This window comes from Dama dama, chromosome 22 (genome assembly GCF_033118175.1).
Source record: "Dama dama isolate Ldn47 chromosome 22, ASM3311817v1, whole genome shotgun sequence".
Taxonomy (NCBI): domain Eukaryota; kingdom Metazoa; phylum Chordata; class Mammalia; order Artiodactyla; family Cervidae; genus Dama; species Dama dama.
In genome coordinates, this window is record NC_083702.1 from 21,326,383 (window position 1) to 21,348,191 (window position 21,809).

The window sequence follows — 21,809 nt, forward strand, 5'->3', positions numbered from 1 at the left end:
GTGATATATTTTAAGAAACAGAGTCCCCTCTTACTTTACTGCTGTGCTCTCTCTCTTTCTCTTTTTTTCTTTCTCAAAATCTGTCAGCTTTATACATGCAGCCTTGTTTCCCTTCGTCTGGGAAGCCCTTAGTTTCCAGAGACACACAGTGCTTCCTGGAGAATCAAGTCTCCAACAGTGAAAATTCCTACCAAGTGCTACCTTCTGGACTCAGCTTTATATCTCACCTGAAACTAATCAGAGAGTTCACCCCCTTTCCTACAATGTCATTTCTTGGGAGAACAGCATAAGAAAGTGGGAAAGTCTGTGTATAATGCAGTGTATAGTGTTGTCTGTATTAGCAAAGTTGTTCTGATTTTCATTGGAGAATTCCCTCTTAAGGGCAAACTATCAGAGGTTGGGGATTGTGAATATATAGGTTTTATACAAACAGTCTAAAGATGTTTTCATACTTTTAGCTTCACAGGAATAATTCATAAAAGAAACATTTCCAAGAAATTAATTGCTTTATTGAATGTTTCTTATATTTTTTTTCTCTTTCATATCTAAATTTCATGCCTGAAAAAACCCCAAGAACTAAACAAAAGACCTTTCACTAATTTTTATTTAATTTTCACTGTGAAAAATATTAAACAAAGATAGAGAAAACAGCACAATAAATCTGATGTACCCATCACACACTTTCAGCATTATCAGTGTATGGTAGAAATATAAATTGTTACAGCCACTATATCTTAGCCATCTGACTCCCTGATGGAAGGCTTTAGTGTAGTCAATGAAGCAGATTGTTTTTTTAATGGTCCAGCAGATTGTTTTTTAATGATCTTGCTTTTTCTATGATCCAGGAGATGTTGGCAATTTGGTCTCTGGTTCCTCTGATTTTTCTAAATCCAGTTTGTGCATATGGACATTCTCAGTTCACATACTGCTGAAACCTTAGTTTGAAGGATTTTAAGCATAATCTTGCTAGCATGTGAAATGAGTGCAATTGTATGGTAATTGGAACATTCTTTGGCACTGCCATTCTTTGGGATTGAAATGAAAACTGACCTTTTCCAGTCCTGTGACCACAGCTGAGTTTTCCAAATTTGCTGGCATGTTGAGCGCAGCACTTTCAACAGAATCATCTTTTAAGATTTTAAATAACTCAGCTGGAATTCCATCACCTCCACTATCTTTTTTTGTAGTAATGTTTCCTAAGGCCCACTTGACTTCACATTCTAGGATGTTTGACTCTAGGTGAGTTGAACACACCATCATGATTATCCTGGTCATTAAGACTTTTTCCTGTAAAGTTCTGTATATTCTTGCCACCTCTTCTGCTTCTGTAAGGTCCTTGCATTTTTGTTCTCTGTTGTGCCCATCTTTGCGTGGAATGTTCCCTTGGTATCTCCAGTTTTCTTGAAGAAATCTCTAGTCTTTTCCATTTATTGCTTTCCTCTGTTTCTTTGCATTGTTCACTTAAGAAGGCTTTCTGATCTCTCCTTAGTATCCTCTGAAATTCTGCATTCAGTTAAGTAAATCTTTCCCTTTTTCCTTTGCCTTTAGCTTATCTTCTTTTCTCAGCTATTTGTAAGACCTCCTCAGAGAACCACTTTGCCTTCTTGTATTTCTTTTTCTGGGGGATGATTTTGGTCACCATCTCCTGTACAATGTTACAAACCTCTGTCCACAGTACTTCAGGCAGTCTGCCCTTACCAGATCTAATCCCTCAAGTCTGTTTGTCACCTCCACTGTTAATACATTAGCCACAATAATGAGTTGTTATAATTTCCAAATAGTCATTGCATTGTCTTGGGGTTTTTTATGTCTCTGAAACTTGCTACCAGAGCTTTTATAGTTGTAATCTAGCCACAAATAAATACCTTTCTTTCTAAGCACTGGTCTTATGTCTCATCAAAATTCCCAATGTCTTAGTGATATTTGGAACATGTTTTGAATCTGTTCATCTACTCATCCAAAAAATACTTGCTAAATATCAAGAAGGTGAGAAAGATCATCTTTCCTGGTAAGCAAGTCTGCTTTTTATTTATTTTTTTTTCCCCCCACTGGAAACATCTTTATAGGATTTATTTTCTGATTTTCAAAGGAATAATAGTAACAAAAAAATCAAGACATCTTATTAAAAGTATTTATTCTTAGTATAGGGAACATAATTTTAAGATTGTATATTACTTGTTTTTCAAAGAATATTAAATATCCAAGACTTTGAAAGTAGAATCAGAAGGGAGAAAAGGACCCCTCCCTCCCCCACCAAAAAAAACCCCAAAAAAGGTGAGGGGGCAGGGATGAAAATAATTCATAAACAATTTGGTTCCATTTTAGTTAAAGTGGATTTTAAAATAAGACAGAGAGTAAGTCCATAAAATTTCTTTGGGAGGACAACAGAACTTCCATCTTCTTGCAGAGATTAAGGCAGTAAAAGCAATCTGAGAAACATCTGGTTCAGTTATGACGAAGTTTGCCTGCTTTCCTGGTTTTACACCGAGTTTCAATGCGGAAAGACAACAAATGTTGGTGATAAAATTACATTACACACTCCATGATAATTCTGGTGGGGGCGGGGGTAGTCTCTGTTGAAGAATACAGAGTCAAATGCCTCAGGAGAAATTTTGGTCAATAAACGGTTTGGGCTCTGGAAGAAGTCATTCTGCTCCTTCCACTGCTGTTGTGGAAATAGGTTTCACGTAGTACGGACCTTCACTCAGGTAAGTTCTGAGCCTCAAATAATTTGGGTTCCCAAAGATTTCTGCAATTGTCTTGGAATTGGCAAGTGCTTTCACCAGTTCATACTTAGCATCCTTTGAAGCTTTGTCATGCTCTACAGACCGATCCATCACATATTCTACAAAACCTGGACTGTTAAACATAAGTTTCTGAGCCCAGGGTTGGTTTGCAATAGCCGTGAACACTTTTAAGGCGGCACAGTGTAGCTCAGGAAAGGGCTGATTACTGATGCCACAGAAGAGCTCCAGTGGGTCCCGAGATAAAGAAGAAAACCAGGACTCTGTCATCCTCAGGAGGTCATCAGTCTGCTGCTCAGGCGGTAAATAAAAAAGAGATGACAACGCATCCAGACATCTGATTTTGAGCTCTGCTGAGGCATTCTTCGCTTGGTATCCTATTCTCATGAGCAAGCGTTCAAAGCGAGTTCCTGTTTTCTGTAAAACTTGTTTTCCTTCAACATTGGATCCCAGAATTCCAATCGTGTCCACTGCTATACCAATCATGGTGGGGTCTTGACTTTCTGTCATTTCAAAGACCTTTTCCACAAAGATAGGATAACGCTCACAGATCTGTTGAGGACTATCCATGATAGCCAGGTTTCCAAAGAACTTCACAAACCCTGGCAAATAGAAGCTAGAGAAAGGATCTGCATCTGCCCCAACAATTATATTAGAAATCTGATCAATGACTCCTTCTTGAGCAAGGTACTGTCGTCCATGATGAGTACAGGCCAGCGATGTCACCATTTCTATACAGGTGGCTCTGACCAGCACATCCTCACCAGTCAGTTCTCGGAGGAGCTGGGTGACCAACCCACTGGTGGTACAGTAGTTCAAAGATTCTGGAGACACAGAAGAAATCTCCACAATTAGCTCATACACTCTATACCGAACAATGTCATTTGTTTTCATGACACTTTTCAAATCATCCAGCAGATTACTTTCAAATAAAGCCTCCAGTCCAGCTTGGGTCAGTGATATTCTTGACAGGGATTTAATGGCCGTTTTAGCTACAGACAGATTCTCTCCACCAATACAATAAACAATGTGTTTCAGTAATTCAGCGTTATTCAGAATCTCAGTAACAGCATCAGAATTTTCAACAATCCTTCCAACCTGGGACAGAGTGAGGATTTTCACAGAATCATTAGGGTGAGTCAGGCCCCTCTGCAGGTCAGCCCTGAGGTTCCGGGCCACGTGAACTGGCTCCAGAGCTTGCAGCAATCTCTCCAGGATAGATACACACAAAGTAGTCTGTTCCCGATGGTTCTCGTTGAGCAGGGAGAAAAGCGGGCCGAGGCGCAGTTCCGCCGCTTGCTCGCGGAGCTCGCTGAGCGGCACCGACTGTAGCAGCGACTGCAGAGCGCGCAGCTCCTCCAGCGGCGCCTCCAGCCGCGACACCTCCCTTAGCAGCGCCAGGGCCTGGGCCGCCATCATGCCCCCTCCCGCCAGGGTTCTCCAGTCAGCCCGCCCCGCTCCTGGTTCGCGGCCGCAAGTCTGCTTTTTAAGTGTTATGCTTTTGGTTTAAAATCATGCTGGGCAATTGGTGAGAATGTCAAAATAACAAAGCATCAGAATATCCTACATTATGAGAGAGAGAGGAGGAAGAGAGGATCTTGGAACCAATAAGTAACTGAAGAAAATATTGAAAATTAAGTCTGAGTGCATCAGAAAAACAGAAATAGTTTGGGCTGTACAGAGTCTAAATATTTTTCTCTATTTTAGCTTTTATTTTACCAATTTGAGTTTTTATATTTTTGTTTTTAAAAATGTATTGCAATAGTGTTGAAAATTTATCAAGTGATTCTTTAGTATTAATCATTGAAACATTTTCCTGCTTACATGCAATATCCTCCTGCTTGAGAACTTATCCCAGGTGTTTGCCAAAGTCAGCTTGATATTCAACGGTTCTCTAGGATGGTGTTGTTTTGTCATTTTTCTTCTGCCATGTGTTAATTGCCCCCTGATCCTTGTTTGTATTTTTGTTTTTAGTGCACTCATTCTTTACTAAATCTTAATCTTTAATCTATGTGTGTGTGCTCAGTTGCTCAATCATGTCTGGCTATCTGCAACCCCATGGACCACAGCCCACTAGGCTCCTTGGTCCATGGGATTTTCTAGGCAAGAATACTAGAGTGGATTGCCATTTCCTACTCCAGGTGATCTTTCTAACCCAGGGATCAAACCCGTGTCTCCTGTGTCTCCTGCATCGGTCAGCAGATTTGTTACCACTGAGCCACCTGTGGTTGCCTATAATTTTTTTTAGCATTGAGGAATTTGTTTCCTTGCTAAGTGATTTGCATGAAATGCCATTTGGAATATCGCCATCCCCTGGATATCCTTGCATTTTCTGACATATACCATTCCTTTTATCTTCTATAGCCTTAGATGATCTCACTAATCATTATATATCATTAATCAGATGGTACATTCCAAGTTCTAAATCTACTAGTTAATCCATTTTTGTATTGTTGAAACACTTAATTGCTCCTTGATGCATTTTATTTGAAATATTAACAAGTCATGGCTTGTATCAAGAAGTAGTCACTAATGACCTGAGGCTTTAAAACAAGTTTATTTTTGTATTCAGATATTCAGCTTTTATTTTTAATTAAAATTTCAACATATTCCTGAACATATTTACTCTCCTTATTTTGGTGCTCCTTTCTATTTTTAAATGAAAACTTAAAATAATTATCTTTCTTTAGGAATTAAATCTCTATATATCTTTATAAATGTAAATATATCTACATTAATACATATTTATGGCTATTCTTTATATAAACATATGCTTTTATGAAATCAATATAGTGCAAATTAAGTGAGATTAAACTAATATTTTGCCTAACACAAAATGCATAATTTTACTATTAGCTATATCATCACCATCTTGATGGAAACACAGCAAAATCCTTTTCTTTTGGCATTTTCCAGGAAGATTTTTTTTTCCTGTCGTTTGTCGTTCAGTCACTCAGTTGTGTCCAACTCTTTGTGACCCCATGGACTGTAGCTGGCCAGGCTTCCAGTCATGCAGTGCAGCTTTCAGGATCCAACCTGGGACTGAATCCAGGCCACAGCGAAAGGCCAGAATCCTAATCACTGAGCTGCCAAGGGAACTCCCAAGAAGATATTTTCAATAAGTCTCAATCACCTATCAGAACAGAATATAAACAGTCAGGATAAAATAAAAACATGTATGTGAAGTCCTGTTTGTTGTCTTCATTCTTGAGAAGATCATCATCGCTTCAGGCTTATTTTTGGAAGAGGAGGTTTTCTGAGAGTCATGTAACCCTTCAGCTTCCTTAGGACATAGAGTGAAGCCTGTCTCAATTTGCTGTTCCATAAAATCAGAAGAAAAGGATGGCCAGAAGGACAGAAAAATAATAGCATGTTCACAGAAATCTTTGCCACAGAACTACCTAGAATGTGATTGGCCCACACTGTCACAAGATTGCCCAAATAGTATATAACGAAGAGGAGGAGGAATGAAATCATAGACTTCAAGGCTTTCATGTGGGCCTCCGTGCTACAGTCCGCACCCTTCATACGCCTGAGGTGACCACATAAGGAGAGGATTAAAAGGAGAAAGGAGGCCAGGGACACTACAAAGGGGATGAGGAACATTATGGTAAGGAACAAATTGTATTTTATCATTAGAAAGTGCAAGGTCACATTTTTTTCACTGTTTACCTGGTTTTGGAGCAGGATTTCAACTACCGTATCCTTCTGAAGAAGACACAAGCATAAAGACAAGACAGCCCCCAGTGCAATAATGAGAAGCACCTTGTGAATTCTCCATTTCATCCAGAGGAAAAGGAAATTAGAAAAGTTGGCTATTTTGAGGAGATAGAAGACACTGATGCAGGTAGTGCAGGCTATGGAGAAATAATTGAATCCTGTCCAGAGGAACCCCAAATTTATCAGGACATTCTTGTTGCACCATGTTTCCTCAGAGATGACATATAAACCTGCACTTGAAATCATCATGCACAGCACAAATATTCTGGAAGAAGCCAAGCAGGTGAAAATAAAGTCAATCAGGGAGAACTTCCTGCTCCTGATCCAATCAATACAGTTAACCAGAACAATGAATCCATTTCCCAAAATACCCAGTAAGAATTCTCCAGCAGAAATGATCATAAGTATATTGTTCAATGTTCCTTCCATGCCTACTGAGAGGAAATCTCTGCCTTCAGTACTCCACTGACTTATAAATGAGGTGTTACAGATTTATGCATCCAAAGCTCTAATGTTCAATAAGTTCCTTGTCCCTGCACTTTAATATTCACTGGCAAAAAAAGAAAAGCCTTCAAGATGCTCCCAAAATCTTAGTTATCCTTGGGAAACCACCTTTAATCCTCTCAAGATCTCAGCTAGTGATTTTCAAGGCAAATATTATGTATGTGTCGCCACTGCTGTAACACTGCCTATAATTACCATGTAAAGCTATGCGTTAGAATTTGAATCCTGGTTTGCTGACACACAAGCTAGAGATCAATTTTAAAATATTTTTTTTCCTTAGGATTTAGACACTTTTTTGATCCATTCAGCTCAGTTATGAGCCAGAAACACTAAACTCAAAACTAGAAAATGTCTTGTCTTGGTCTGGATGCTCTGAGAAACAGGGCATTACTGAGGAAAGTGCCTGAACAGTAGAAGGTGACTGGGGAACTGTTATACTAGCATGTAAGTCTGACTCTTGGGGAGGGAGAGGGAATGAAAAAAGGAAAGTCTTAGGAAACAATTCTAACAAGTTCTAAGAAGGCCAGTGGGCAGTGTCAAGGCAATGGTGCACACCAGAGGGATCCTGAGCCTCCTGGGAGCAGGACTGCCAATTAATCTCTGCTCTGTTCAGGCACTCACTGGGAATAGCTTATAGGAGGGAATGGGATTGCAGGGCACAGAACAAAGGCTTATCAACTGCTGGGGAAATACAATCAAAAGCAAAATCTCTTCCCAACCTGGAAAATCTCTCCACAAGGTAGTAGAGAAAGAAGACAACTTTGTTATTGAATAACAAACTATAACAATAAAAAAGCTATAACAAACCTAGGCAGTATGTTAAAAAACAGAGACATCACTTTGCCAACAAAGGTCTGTCTAATCAAAGCGATGTTTTTTCCAGTAGTCATGTATGGATGTGAGAGCTGGACCATAAAGAAGGCTGAGCACCAAAGAATTGATGTTTTCAAACTATGGTCCTGGAGAAGACTCTTGAAAGTCCCTTGGACTGCAAGAAAATCAAACCAGTCAATTCCAAAGGAAATCAACCCTGAATATTCATTGGAAGGACTGATGCTGAAGTAGCAGCTGCAATACTTTGGCCACCTGATGCAAAGAGCCAACTCATTGGAAAACACCCTGTGGTTGGCAAGGACTGAGGCCAGGAGGATTAGAAAGTAACAGAGGATGAGATGGTTTGATAGCAACACTGATTCAATGGACATGAATTTGAGCAAACTCTGGGAGATAATGAAGGACATGGAAGCCTGGCATGCTGCAGTCCATTGGGTCACAAAGAGTTGGGCACAACTTAGTGACTGAACAACACTGTCATTGTGACTTTTCTTAAACCCATAAAATTTTGTTTTTCATAAAATATTTTTAATGTATGTTTAAATTTCCACTTACATGGAATTTTTAAACTTTTCATTATTAATTTCTATCAAAATTGAATTAAAATAAAATATTATACTTCATAGGTTGGTAAGTCATGACATTTGTTGCAATTTGTTTCACAGCATGTAGATGGCCAGTTTCAGTAAATGTTTTGTTTTTCCTTAAAATAATGTGTATGTGTAGTTTTGGGTAAATTGTTTCATGCATCCATTGACTTGATTTGTTAATCATGTTGCTTAAATCCTATTTATCTTTTTTGAATTTTGTCTTCTTGTTCCATCATTTACTGAGATTTAAAGTTAAATTATTATACTCTGGGTACGGATTTTTCAATTTTGATTTGAAATGTTGTCAATTTTTGCTTTGCATATTTTGATGCTAAGCTATTTAGTGATAGAATTGTACTATCTGCACATTAAATTTAACCTCTTGCTGTATGAACTGACAGTGTCTGCTCTAGTGGTTTCTTTGTTTTTTTTTAAAGTTTTAAAGTCTACATTGATATTAAAATAATTATATTAGCTTGTTATCACTTGTATTTCATGGCATAATCTTCTAAATTTTACTTTTGATTTGTTCTATATCATCAGAGTTTAGATATATATCTTGTAAATTGCATAGAGATAGTGAAATAGGAATTAAGGCTCTACTTTTAACCTTCCATTTCTTATAGGATTCCAAGAAATGTAATTTTTGTAGGGTTCCCTTCTCCCTTTGATGTAGGATATTGTCATGTGAACTTCTTTACCAATAAAGTATTGTGGAAATGAAGTGTTGTTTCTAGATGAGAGCACTGACTCACCAGTTCAAGACTCTGCAGTGTTCCTGTGTTATTTTGGGTCAAGAAAGAGCTTCTGCTGGCCTGTGACAACTTTGTCACTACTATGAGCACTGGATATAGAGCAGAATCTAAAAACGAAAACAAATAAAAATTTTCATCAGGTCTCTGAGGTTTGAGAGTTCTGTTATTGCAATGTAGCCTAAACTTCCTTCACTAGATACCTTAGAATTGGTCTCTTCAGGTGGAGTCTGCCAAAACCAAATACCTAAAATAGGTAATATTGGCTTAATATTTCATTAGTTGCAATGAGTGGCAAGAAAACCATGACTGGTTCCTGGAAAACATGCTAAGAAGTGGCAAAATATTTCACAAACCATTTCATGTGAATACTTAGAAAATAGATTTTGTAACTGTAGGCTGAGAGGATTATAAGTGAATAACAGTAGTGGTACATTTGACAACACATTTTCAAAAACTGAGCTCAGACATTATTATCTTCTTTGAAAGCAGAAACAAAAAGTATTAGAATCTTGGAAATATGGGATCTTACAGAGCCGGAAGAGGTCATTGCTTCTCAATACTGGATAGTACTGGTTACGAACTGCTGTCAGGCTAAGATGAACTCAAGGGTATGGCTGTCATATCCATGTTAAAACTTCTAATTGAATTAAATTTACAGGTAAAAGTCCAACTAATAGTGATTATATCCAATGCATTCCTTCATTTTGACAAAGTAACTAAAGACAGAAACATTAGAGATCTGATTTTCCTACTGAAGCTTCATAAACTAAAAATATCTGCTATAAGTTTGAGAGTATAGGCACAGGGTTGAAAAAGCAATCAAGTACAGTAAGAGAAACGCTGGGCTGGAGGAAGCACAAGCTGGAATCAAGATTGCCAAGAGAAATATCAATAACCTCAGATATGCAGATGACACCACCCTTATGGCAGAAAGTGAAGAACTAAAGAGCCTCTTGATGAAAGTGAAAGAGGAGAGTGAAATGTGGGCTTAAAGCTCAACATTCAGAAAACTAAGATCATAGCATCCGGTCCCATCACTTCATGGCAAATAGATGGGGAAACAGTGGAAACAGTGGCTGATTTTATTTTGGGGGGCTCCAAAATCACTGCAGATGGTGATTGCAGCCATGAAATTAAAAGACACTTACTCCTTGGAAGGAAAGTTATGACCAACCTAGATAGCATATTAAAAAGCAGAGACATTACTTTGCCAACAGTGGTCATGTATGGATGTGAGAGTTGGACTATAAAGAAAGCTGAGCACCTAAGAATTGATGCTGTTGAATGTGGTGTTGGAGAAGACTCTTGAGAGTCCCTTGGACTTCAAGGAGATCCAACCAGTCAATCCTGAAGGAAATCAACCCTGAATATTCATCAGAAGGACTGATGCTGAAGCTGAAGCTCCAATATTCTGGCCACCTGATGCAAAGAACTAACTCGTTGGAAAAAGACCCTGATGATAGGAAAGATTAAAGGCAGGAGGAGAATGGGATGTCAGAGGATGAGATGGTTGGATAGCATCACCAACTTAATGGATATGAGTTTGAGCAAGCTCTGGGAGCTGGTGATGGACAGGTAAACCTGGCATGCTGCAGTCTATGGGGTGGCAAAGAGTCGAACACGACTGAGTGTCTGAACTGAAAAAACATATAAATCCTTATGTTAGCTAATGGAGAGTTTAGTGGAAGGAAGGAGATATCACTGAGAAAAAAAGAAAGCTGAGGAAGGTGACATACCTAACAGTTATGTACAGGAATTTAGTAATCCAAGCAACCTAGTTATTGAATTAGCTCAGTTCTTTCTCTAGTGAAAGCATCATAAATTCCACAGTTAATACCACCATGAAAATGCCTTCCTCTAGAGAGAGAAAACCCCAGATTTTTTAGTAGTGTCTCATGAGTTAAGGGATTGATAGTCAATATTTATTGTTTTTATAGTTCTCTGTTGCTGTTTCATTTGATCCATAAAAAAGAAAAATCCATTCTACTGTGGGATAGGGCCACATCTGTGTTTATGAAAGCATAACACTCACTTTTCAAATGACTCAGCTAGCAATTTGATTCTAGCAAGTAAATCTTCTATTTTCTTTGATGACTCATGGGTTATATTTTTCCATATTCAAAAGAGTATCCAAAAACTAAGTGCAGTGTTCTCAGATGCAAATATGGGCCCAGATTTCCTTTCACTGTTTTCACCCTCAAATGAACTTATGAACACTTTATGATTCCCAACTAGATCAGACACAAATAGCAGATTGAATAACAGAATTGACAGATTTCTGAATTTAGAGATGGCAATTTGGCATCCCCACCACTACCAGCATCATTATTTGTTCATTCTTGAAGTGCTTAGTGAAGGAGGTAAACTAGCAATGAGGAGTTTGGATTCAAAATCACGTGTGACCTTCCCTTAGTTATAAACATCACTGTAAAAATAAAATTTTAAATATTAAAGAAATGCTGGAAAAGATCAGTTTTCATTCCAATCCCAAAGAAGGGCTATGCCAAAGAATGTTCAACTACCACATGATTGCACATATTTCACATGTTAGCAAGGTAACACTCAAATTCCTCCAAGGTAGGCTTCAACAGTACATGAATGGAGAAATTCCAGATGTCCAAGGTGGACTTAGAAAAGGCAGAGGAACCAGAGATCAAATTGCCAACACCTGTTGAATCATAGAAAAAGCAAGAGAATTCCAGAAATACTTCTGCTTCATCGACTACACTAAAGCCTCTGCTTGTGTGAATCACAACAAATTGTGGAAAATTCTTAAAGAGATGGGAATATCAGACCACCTGCCTCTTGAGAAACCTGTAGGCAGGTCAAGAAGCAACAGTTAGAACTAGACATGAAACAACCGACTGGTTCAGAATTGGGAAAGGAATACGTTAAGTCTGTATAGTACTCTGCTTATTTAAATTCTATGCAGAGTACATCATGCAAAATGCTGGGCTGGATGAAGCACAAGCTGAAATCAAGATTGCCAGGAGATATATTACTTATCATACAGAGTGAAGTAAGCCAGAAAGAAAAATACCAATACAGTATACTAACGCATATATATGGAATTTAGAAAGATGGTAATGGTGACCCTATATGCAGGACAGAAAAAGAGTCACAGATGTATAGAACAGACTTTTGGACTCTGTGGGAGAAGGCGAGGAGGGGATGATGTGAGAGAACAGCAATGAAACATGTATGTTATCAATTGTGAGACAGATCGCCAGTCCAGGTTTGATGCATGAGACAAATGCTCAGGGTTGGGGCACTGGGATGACCCAGGGGGACGGGATGGGGAGGGAGGTGGGAGGGGGGTTCAGGATGGGGAACACATGTAAATCCATGGCTGATTCATGTCAATGTATGGCAAAACCCACTACAATATTGTAAAGTAATTAGCCTCCAACTAATATAAATAAATGGGAAAAAAAAAAAAAAGAAGCTGCAGGCAGAGCAACTCTCAGTAGGCAGCACCAGCCCTTCTCTGCACAGAGATGAGGGGAAGGGCTGCCATGATGCAGTAGATGCTGAGCTCGCTCCATGAGGTCTCCAGCCCATACCCAGAATTATGAAAAAAAAATTACTAACCTCAGATATGCAGATGATACCACCCTTATGGCAGAAACCAAAGAGACACTAAAGAACTTCTTGATGAAGGTGAAAGAGTAAAATGAACAAGCTGGCTTAAAACTCAACATTCAAAAACAAAGATCATGGCATCCAGTCCAATCACTTCATGGCAAATAGAAGGGGAAACAATGGAAACAATGAGACTATTTTCTTGTGCTCCAGAATCACTGTTGTTGGTGATTGCAGCCATGAAATTAAAAGGCGCTTGCTTCTTGGAAGAAAAGCTATGACAAACCTAGACATCGTATTAAAAAGCAGAGACATCACTTTGCCAACGAAGGTCTGTGTAATCAAAGCTATGGTTTTCCAGTAGTCATGTACAGATGTGAGATTTGGACCATAAAGAAGGCTGGGTGCTGAAGAATTGATGCTTTTGAATTGTGATGCTAGAGAAGAGTTTTGAGAGTCCCTTGAACTGCAAAGAGATCAAACCAGTCAATCCTAAAGGAAATCAGTCCTGAATATTCATTGGAAGGACTGATGCTGAAGCTGAAGCTCCAATACTTTGGTCACCTGATGCGAAGAACCAACTCATTGGAGGAAAAGACCACAAGGCTGGGAAATATTGAAGGCAAAAGGAGAAGTGGACAACAGAGAATGAGATGGCTAAGTAGCATCACTGACTTAGTGGACATGAATCTGATCAAACGCTAGGAGACAGTGGAAGACAGGGGAGCCTGGCATGCTGCAGTCCACGGGGTCACAAAGAGTCAGACACAACTTAGCAACTGAACAACATCAAACTTCTTTACAATTTTTTTTCAGGTCTTGAGTTGACTCCATAGCTCATTATTTTGGCAAATATCTTTTTTCTAATACCTGAAATAGTGGATGTGAATTTTTAGCTTTAGCATATCTCAAGTTTGATTATACAGAGCATTTTTTGTTTTGTTGAGTTCTAAGTGCTTATCTCTTACTTAGAAACTAAAATGAGAGTTTAATTTCTGAATTTATTTTTAAATTTATTTAGCATTGGATTTACATTATAATTTATGTAATATCTCTCCTATAGAATCTGCTGAGACATTTATTGTCAGAGTATCACACATGGTCCGTGTGTGTAAATGTTTTATGCATATTTGAAATGACTGTGTAAAGATTTCTGTCAAGTACATATTCCACATAAAATCATTTGATCAATTTTGGTAATTGTAGTCTTCAAAATTTTCATGTCATTAATTTGCTTGTTATATTACCTTATGGAATGTGTGTTAAATTCTATTCGTGGACTCATCAGCTTCTCCTTGTGATGAAGGAGAACTCCTTTTAGTTTTGCTCTATTTATTTTACCTAATTCACTGTTTGTTGTTGCTGTTATTGTTTAGTCACTAAGGTGTCCAACTCTTGTGAAGCAACAATGGCCTGTAACCCGCCAAGATACTCTATCCATGCTATTTCCCAGGCAAGAATACTGGAATGGGTTGCCATTTCCTTCTCCAGGGGATCTTCCCATCCCAGGGATTAAACCTGTATCTCCTTCATTGGCAGGTAGAATCTTTACCACTGAACCACCAGGGAAGCCCCAGTGCATTGTTAGGTGTGTTTAAATTTATGATTATAACATCTTTTCCATGGATGTTTTCTATCATTATTACTCAGGAATAATACTTCTTTACCCACTGGTGCTGTTTTCCATAAATGTCCTTTGTTTTACACATCCCTTTCTGTAGTATATTAGTTGTAATTTGGCTAGATATGACCAATATAAACAAATAAACAAGATATTGAATGCTAGGAACTTAACCTTATAAAAGAATATCTATTTCTTCTATAACTGAAAAGCACGCAGATAAGCATTTGTAGCACAACTATATCAGAAAGTACAGTGAGATTCTATCCCTACTAAAGGGGAGGATAATAGATAATAGGAGACAAGCAGTAATCACTATGGTTATTAATACATGCTGCATTTTTATCCATTTATTTCCAATCATTATGGTTTTCTGCTTTAGGTATACTCTTGTAAGCAAAATATAGCTGTGTTTTATTTTTTATTTTGAAATTCTGCCTTTTGACTGGAAATAAAATAAATCTATTAAATTCATGTCAATTTCTAAAAACACTGGACTCTCTTTTTTTTTTTTTACCACTTTATCAGATTTTTGCTCAGTTCAGTTCAGTCACAGAGTTGCATACAACTCTTTGTGACCCCATGGACTGCAGCACATCAGGCTTCCCTGTCCATCACCAACACCTGGAGCTTGTTCAAATTCATGTCCGTTGAGTCGGTGATGCCATCCAACCATCTCATTCTCTGTTGTCCCCTTCTCCTCCTGCCTTCAATCTTTCCCAGCATCAGGGTCTTTTCCAACAAGTCAGTTATTCACATCAGGTGGCCAAAGTATTGGAGCTTCGGCTTCAGCATCAGTCCTTCCAATGAATATTCAGGACTGATTTCCTTTAGGATTGACTGGTTTGGTCTCCTTGCAGTCCAAGGTACTCTCAAGAGTGTTCTCTTGAGATTCTTGCTGGTTATCAATTTTCTTTATTTGTTCTCTTTTCTTGCTTTTGGATTAGACTGATGGAATTCTTTTTATTCCTTCCTACATCTACTCTCAGTATTTATTTCTGAATCATCAACCACCCCCAAAATTAGTGGATTAAAACGGCAGCTTATTTTTTTCATGGTTCTGTTGATTCCCTGGCCATGACAAGACAGTTCTTAATTCTGACCTTTCATTTAGTTGCCATCAGATGATGACTGAGACTAGTCATTTGAAGGCCCAAATGGGATGGACATATAACATGGTCAATCCAATGACTGAGCATTGATGAAGGCTGTCAGCAAGGAGCTCAGCAGCGACTGTCCACTGAGATGCCCACAATGGCCTCTCCCCGTGACTTGGCTTCTCACAGTTTGGTGGCTGGGTTCTACAAATGGATGTCTCAAAGACAGGGAGAGGAAAATATCAGTATTGTAAAGCTGGACCTAGATACTGGGAATGGCACCACTTATGCCATATTCTACTGATCAAAGCAGTTACAGAATCTGCCCACATTCAAAGAGAGGTGATGGAGACCCCCTTCTCAATAGTAGGAATGTCAGAGATTGCAGCCATTTTTAACCCTCCATACCATTTTTAACTTTTAAAATTATACCTTCTTTTCCTATTAACTCAAACTATTTACACCTGTTAAATACAAACGTTTTTCTTTTTTCAAAAGGCAAAATAAAGCTCCATTTTTCTATTCTCCTCCAATCAAGACTAATTCTATGGTATCCAGATGTACTTTACCTTCCCTTATATTTTAAAATATCCTACAATCCTTCCAATATTTGAAGCTTGTCCCTGTAGGAAAATCATATTTCAAATAACATAAATTTGAAAAATTGTTTAAAAAGCTATTGGAAATTATAGCATTTAATGAATATGTCATAGCAGTATGATATATTCATTTATGCATGATTTATATATCATATATATTGATATATTCATTTATATGACAATATGATACATTCACCTTGAACAGTAGCAGAAAGTTAAAGGACGTTTTTCTTTAACATGAAAGAGACAGAAATAAGGGAACCAATGTCTTGAATAATATAATAAATATATTTAACACTATTTGTATATGTCAAATTTTGAAACTTGAAGCAAAAAGCACATTATTTTCTAATGGAATTGATTTAAAGAAAACAAAGTAAAAAGACAGAATACACAGTGTACTTTTGTAAATCACATTCTTATAACCCTATAAAATATTTTAAAATAGAAATCTAATACAAATCACATCATTTATATTTTTGAAATATTTACATAATGTAAACATCTGATCAACAACAAAGGTCCATCTAGTAAAAGCTGTGGTCTTTCCAGTAGTCATGTATGGATGTGAGTTGGAATATAAAGAAAACTGAGCACCGAAGAAGTGATGCTTTTGAACTGTGGTGTTGGAGGAGACTCTTGACAGTCCCTTGGACTTCAAGGAGATCCAACAAGTCCATCTTAAAGGAAATCAGTCCTTAATATTCATTGAAAGGACTGATGCTGAAGCTGAAACTCCAATTCTTTGGCCACCTGATATGAAGAGCAGCTCATTGGAAAGGGGAAAGATTGAAGGTGGGAGGAGAAGGGGATGACAGAAGATGAGATGGTTGGATTGCATCACAGACTCAATGGACATGAGCTTGAGTAAACTCTGGGAGCTGGTGATGGACAGGGAGGCCTGGCATGCTGCAGTCCATGGGACTGCAAAGAGTTGGACACAACTGAGCGACTGAACTGAACTGAACTGAAACACCTAGTCAAATATAAAACTGAAATTCACTGACAATTTTGAAAATAAAATAGTGTGAACAAACATGTGAAACTTATGTGATTTAACTGGAATAATAGTTAGAGGATGGTGGATGATGTTAGTGGCTCAGCAGCTAAAGAATCTACCTACAATGCAGGAGACCCAGATTCAGTCCCTGAGTCAGGAAGATCCCCTGAAAAGGGAATGGCAACCCACTCCAGTATTCTTGCCTGGAGAATCCATGGATAAAGGAGCCTGGCAGGCTACAGTTCATGGAGTTGCAGAGAGTCAGACATGATGAAGAAACTTTAACTAACACTGGATGATTTTACAAACCAAGAAAAAATACTAAAAATAAATTAAGAAGTAAACTCAAATAATTAGAAAAGGAGAAATAAAATAAACTTGAGAGAGCAGAAATAACAGCTAATTAAAATAAATAAAAGCAATAAAGGATGAAAGAAAATTACTTATAAATCCGAGACTAACAGTAGTAACTTCTTGAAGATACCATAAAATTGAAAGTCGGTCAAAACACCTAGATTACAGAAGGAATACCATCTTAGGAGTAATTAGGTAAAGCTCAAGAAAAGTGTTTAGGGGAGACATTTTTTTCCTACATACTGAAAAAAAAACTTAAAGTGGAATATGGGCAGTTTCTATAGATAAAAAGTACAAAATGAGTTATGATGTACAAAATGGCATTAAAGTATATTAAACATATGTTAAAGTACTTAAAAATCCAAGTGAAATATGAAATTCAACAGAGAATTGACTCTTCCTCAAAATTGCTGTATATACATGGCTTCATAGAAGATTTCCTCGAGTAATAGTTCTTTAATATGACAACATATACAAAATACTGAAGAGAAATAACCAAAGTTTTTAAATAAAAAGAAACAATCCTTATATGAATACCCTAATAAAGATAATAGCTAATAGATCTCACTTGAAGAAATAAAACATTGTCAAACAAATTCAAGTGCTTACTTGATTCAAGTGGGTACAAACAAATTACTAGTTAGATGATGATCAAGCAGGCTTTATTCCAAAAATATTAAGGGATGTTTCTTATTTCTTTTAATAAATAAAAAGTGGGGGAAATTATGATCATCTCAAAGAACACCAATGTTGTCTGTTGCCTTCTAATAAAAAAGGAACAAATAAAGATGCCTATCAATATAGTGGATAGTCTTATTTACCATTATACAAAGCAGTATGTAAAAGAGAGAATACATATTCAAATTGAAAGAGTAAAATTGTCACCACATACAGATGTCTTTTACTATCCATAAAAGGAGAGAGAATCAACTAAAGACAGAAAGAAAACACATTGCAACATATCTTAACTGGTTACTAATGCAATTTTTAAAATCTCTGTGATTACCCAATAAGCAGCCAGCAAATATCATAAGAAAGTAACCATTCATAAAGGAATCAAAAGATGTATTGATGACAACCACTTGGTTTTTTTCTCAGTTCTGATTTATTTCCTTTTAGATTAGAAAACCAGCTTCTTTCCTGTGATGTGCTCCCCTGGTGATATATTGTCTGCATCACAAGAGTCTGCTGTTGCAGGTGCTAGAAATGCTTGAACTCATGAAGTTCAAGTTTATAAACTGAGTCTGAGAAATCTCTGCAATATGCAGTCTTCAGGTTTGATGAATAAGGCCAAGCTTGTTCTCCCAATTCTAGTATATATAGTTCATTCAGTTACTCATTCACTTACTAACCGATCAAATATTTATTGAACTACTTTGTATACCAAGATCTCTTTTAGGTCCTCAGGCTCACTAAAGAACAAGACTACCAAGTTTGTTGGTCTTATGGATCACACATTTTACTATAGACACAGAGGCTAATAGATGGCATTTCATTATATTCATAAGTTAACATTACTCCCTGACCAAGTTTATCCTTTATCTCTCTTTTGAACTTGATTTTAAGTTGTTCATTCGATAAGTTGTGACCAACGCTTTGTGACCTGATAAACTGCAGCATGCCAGGCTTCCCTGTCCATCACCATCTCCCAGAGTTTGCTCAAACTCGTGTCCATTGGGTTGGTGATGCCATCCAACCATCTCATCCTCTGTCACCCCATTCTCCTCCTTCCTACAGTCTTTCCCAGCAACAAGTCTTTTCCAATGGGTCAGCTCTTCTCATCAGATGGCCAAAGTATTGGAGCTTCAGCTCAGCATCAGTCCTTCCAATGAATATTCAGGGTTGATTTCCTTTAGGATTGACTAGTTTGATTGCAAGTAAATTTTGATATATTACATTAAGTCTAATCTTCTTCACACAATTAAATCAGTCCTAGAAAAGTCACATGTTAGGGTCCTGTTTTCCACTCACCAATAACCCAGAAGTACATGATCAGGTAAAATATACATTTAAAAACCAAAACAAGGAATTAAGATTTCAAGCTCAATGACAACTACAAGTGAAAACATTGGAAATTTATGCATCGTAGTCTAAATTGTGTGTGTATTTAAAGATTACAGTGGGACATATAAATCAATGAATTCCTAAGAAAATTTGCAATTTCCTGATAATTTATAAACATACATTTCATGAATCATTGAATGAAAAGGTACTAATGTGAACAAGTAAGTGAAATACAAGTTGTTCCACGATTCTGAGGAAAATCTAACAAATATTTGTAAATTAATTCTTGTAATTGGAAAATTAATATGCATAAAAAGTATAACTTTCACATTTTAGTAAATATATGTCTATCATGTATCTTTTTGACATTTTAATTGAAAATTTCCAAAGAAGTAAAAACTGAAATACTATTTATACCATTGGTGCTGACAAAAGTTCTTATAGATAGCCCATTTAACTTTTCACTAGTATATGTTAAATACATATACATATATACATACATGTAACTAACATTTAATAAGCATGGAAAAGAGCCTATTGCAGATAAACATTTAAAAATATTCACTATCATGCATTACAGAAGAACCTAGAAGAATGGTAAAAAAAAATATACGTCAACTTTTTCCTCTTAAAGTATATGTTATGCTCTCCAGAATTGTCTATGAATCCAAAGTATTCCTAGCTTTCAGCCACACCTCAACTGCCACAGCACCAAAAGTGAAGCTTTTCTTAGCTTGTCATTTCCCAGAATCAAGACAAATGAGTGGACTGAAGGGTAAATAGTTCCAAGAGCTTCAGCAAGCATAAAGGCCAGTTTACTCTGCATGACATTGTGATAAAAAGCTGTCATGAGATGAGATAGGAAGTGAATGGCAAGTAGTATGAGAAAAGATATCACCATGATCATGGCTCTGACATGGGCTTTGCAGCTGGGATCTCTGAACCCTGTTTCATGGCTCCTCATCTTCTTGATATGTTTCAGTAGGGAGAACATTAACAGGAGAAAACAACTCAGGGATATAGTAAAGGGTAAGAAAGATTCCACGGTGAGTATAATTAATTTGGAAACGGTTTCAGTGTCACTCTTTTTAGAATTCAAAGTCATATTTCTTTCATATTGATGTATCTTGATATTAATATAGATGCTCACCAGAGTAAGACTTAAAGGCAGCAATACTAATGTCCCCAGAAAAATTACCATAACTACCATTCCAATCCTAAACTTTAGGTGAAGAAAAACAGCATTTGAAAAATTGGCTATCTTGAGGAAATAAAAGAGGCTGAGGCCTGTGGCAAGCCAAACACTAAAATGATTGGCCAAAAGCCCAGCAATACTAAAAAATATGACTTTATTTCTCTTTATGTCTAAAGATGAAAATGGATAAGACTCCTTTGTAAACCAACTCACCATCATTACCAAAATCAGACCAATTCTGGAAAGTGCCAAAGCAGTGAGGATTCGATCAGCCAAGGAGATCTTTTGCATCTTGATCCAGTCAATGCAGTTCACCAGTGTTATGAATCCATTCCCCAGAATACCAATTATGAATTCTGAATTTATTAAAATGATAAAGATGTTTTCCAAGGAATCTGCCATGTCTGCAAAAAGATCTTCAGTCTCTAATTGCAATATTGATCATTTCTTGATTTACTATGTTTAAATAGTATATGTATACCCTTATTTATGAGATATGTGGTTAGTTTCTTCCTTTAAAAAATTGTAAGCTAAAGACCCAATCAGAAAGCACCTAAGAGGTATTGATGAATGGGCACATAGCTCTCTTTGTAAGAACTGTTTTCTCCCAGACAGAGAAGGAAACAGCAACCCACTCCAGTGTTCTTGCCTGGAGAATCCCAGGGACGGGGGAGCCTGGTGGGCTGCCGTCTATGGGGTCGCACAGAGTCGGACACAACTGAAGCGACTTAGCAGCAGCAGCAGCAGCAGCAGACAGTTAGCTGCACTCTGAGCCAAGTGCTGTGTGTTCTCAATGCAAACTGAAATTTCTCATACTTGATGGTGAAAGAAAAACTGAAATCTCATTTGCTAACATGCAAATAAATGCATATTCTGTTTATTTTGCACTGCTTTCTTTATTTAATCTCCACCCAACTTGTTCACCAATTTGCGTTATGACCAATAACTTTAAAAAATGTATGTTACCATATGTGAAATAGATGACCGGTCCAAGTTCAATGCACGAAACAGGGCACTCAAAGCCAATGCACTGGGACAACCTTGAGGGATGGGCTGGGAGGGAGGTGGAGGTGGGAAGGGGGTTCAGGATGGGGGACACGTGTACACCCATGGCAGATTCATGTCAATGTATGGCAAAAACCACTACAATTTGTAAAGTAATTAGCCTCCAATTAAAATAAATTAATCAATTTTTTAAAATGCAATGCAG

General features: G+C 37.4%; 1 protein-coding gene across 1 annotated transcript; it reads right to left on the reverse strand.

The window, feature by feature from the left end:
• Window positions 1–2,117: 2,117 nt before the first annotated feature.
• Window positions 2,118–4,198, reverse strand: LOC133043780 (26S proteasome non-ATPase regulatory subunit 5-like). The gene has a single exon (XM_061125019.1). It carries the CDS (start codon window positions 4,161–4,163, stop codon window positions 2,646–2,648), a length of 1,518 nt encoding a protein of 505 aa, XP_060981002.1. The 5' UTR covers window positions 4,164–4,198; the 3' UTR covers window positions 2,118–2,645.
• Window positions 4,199–21,809: the final 17,611 nt, after the last annotated feature.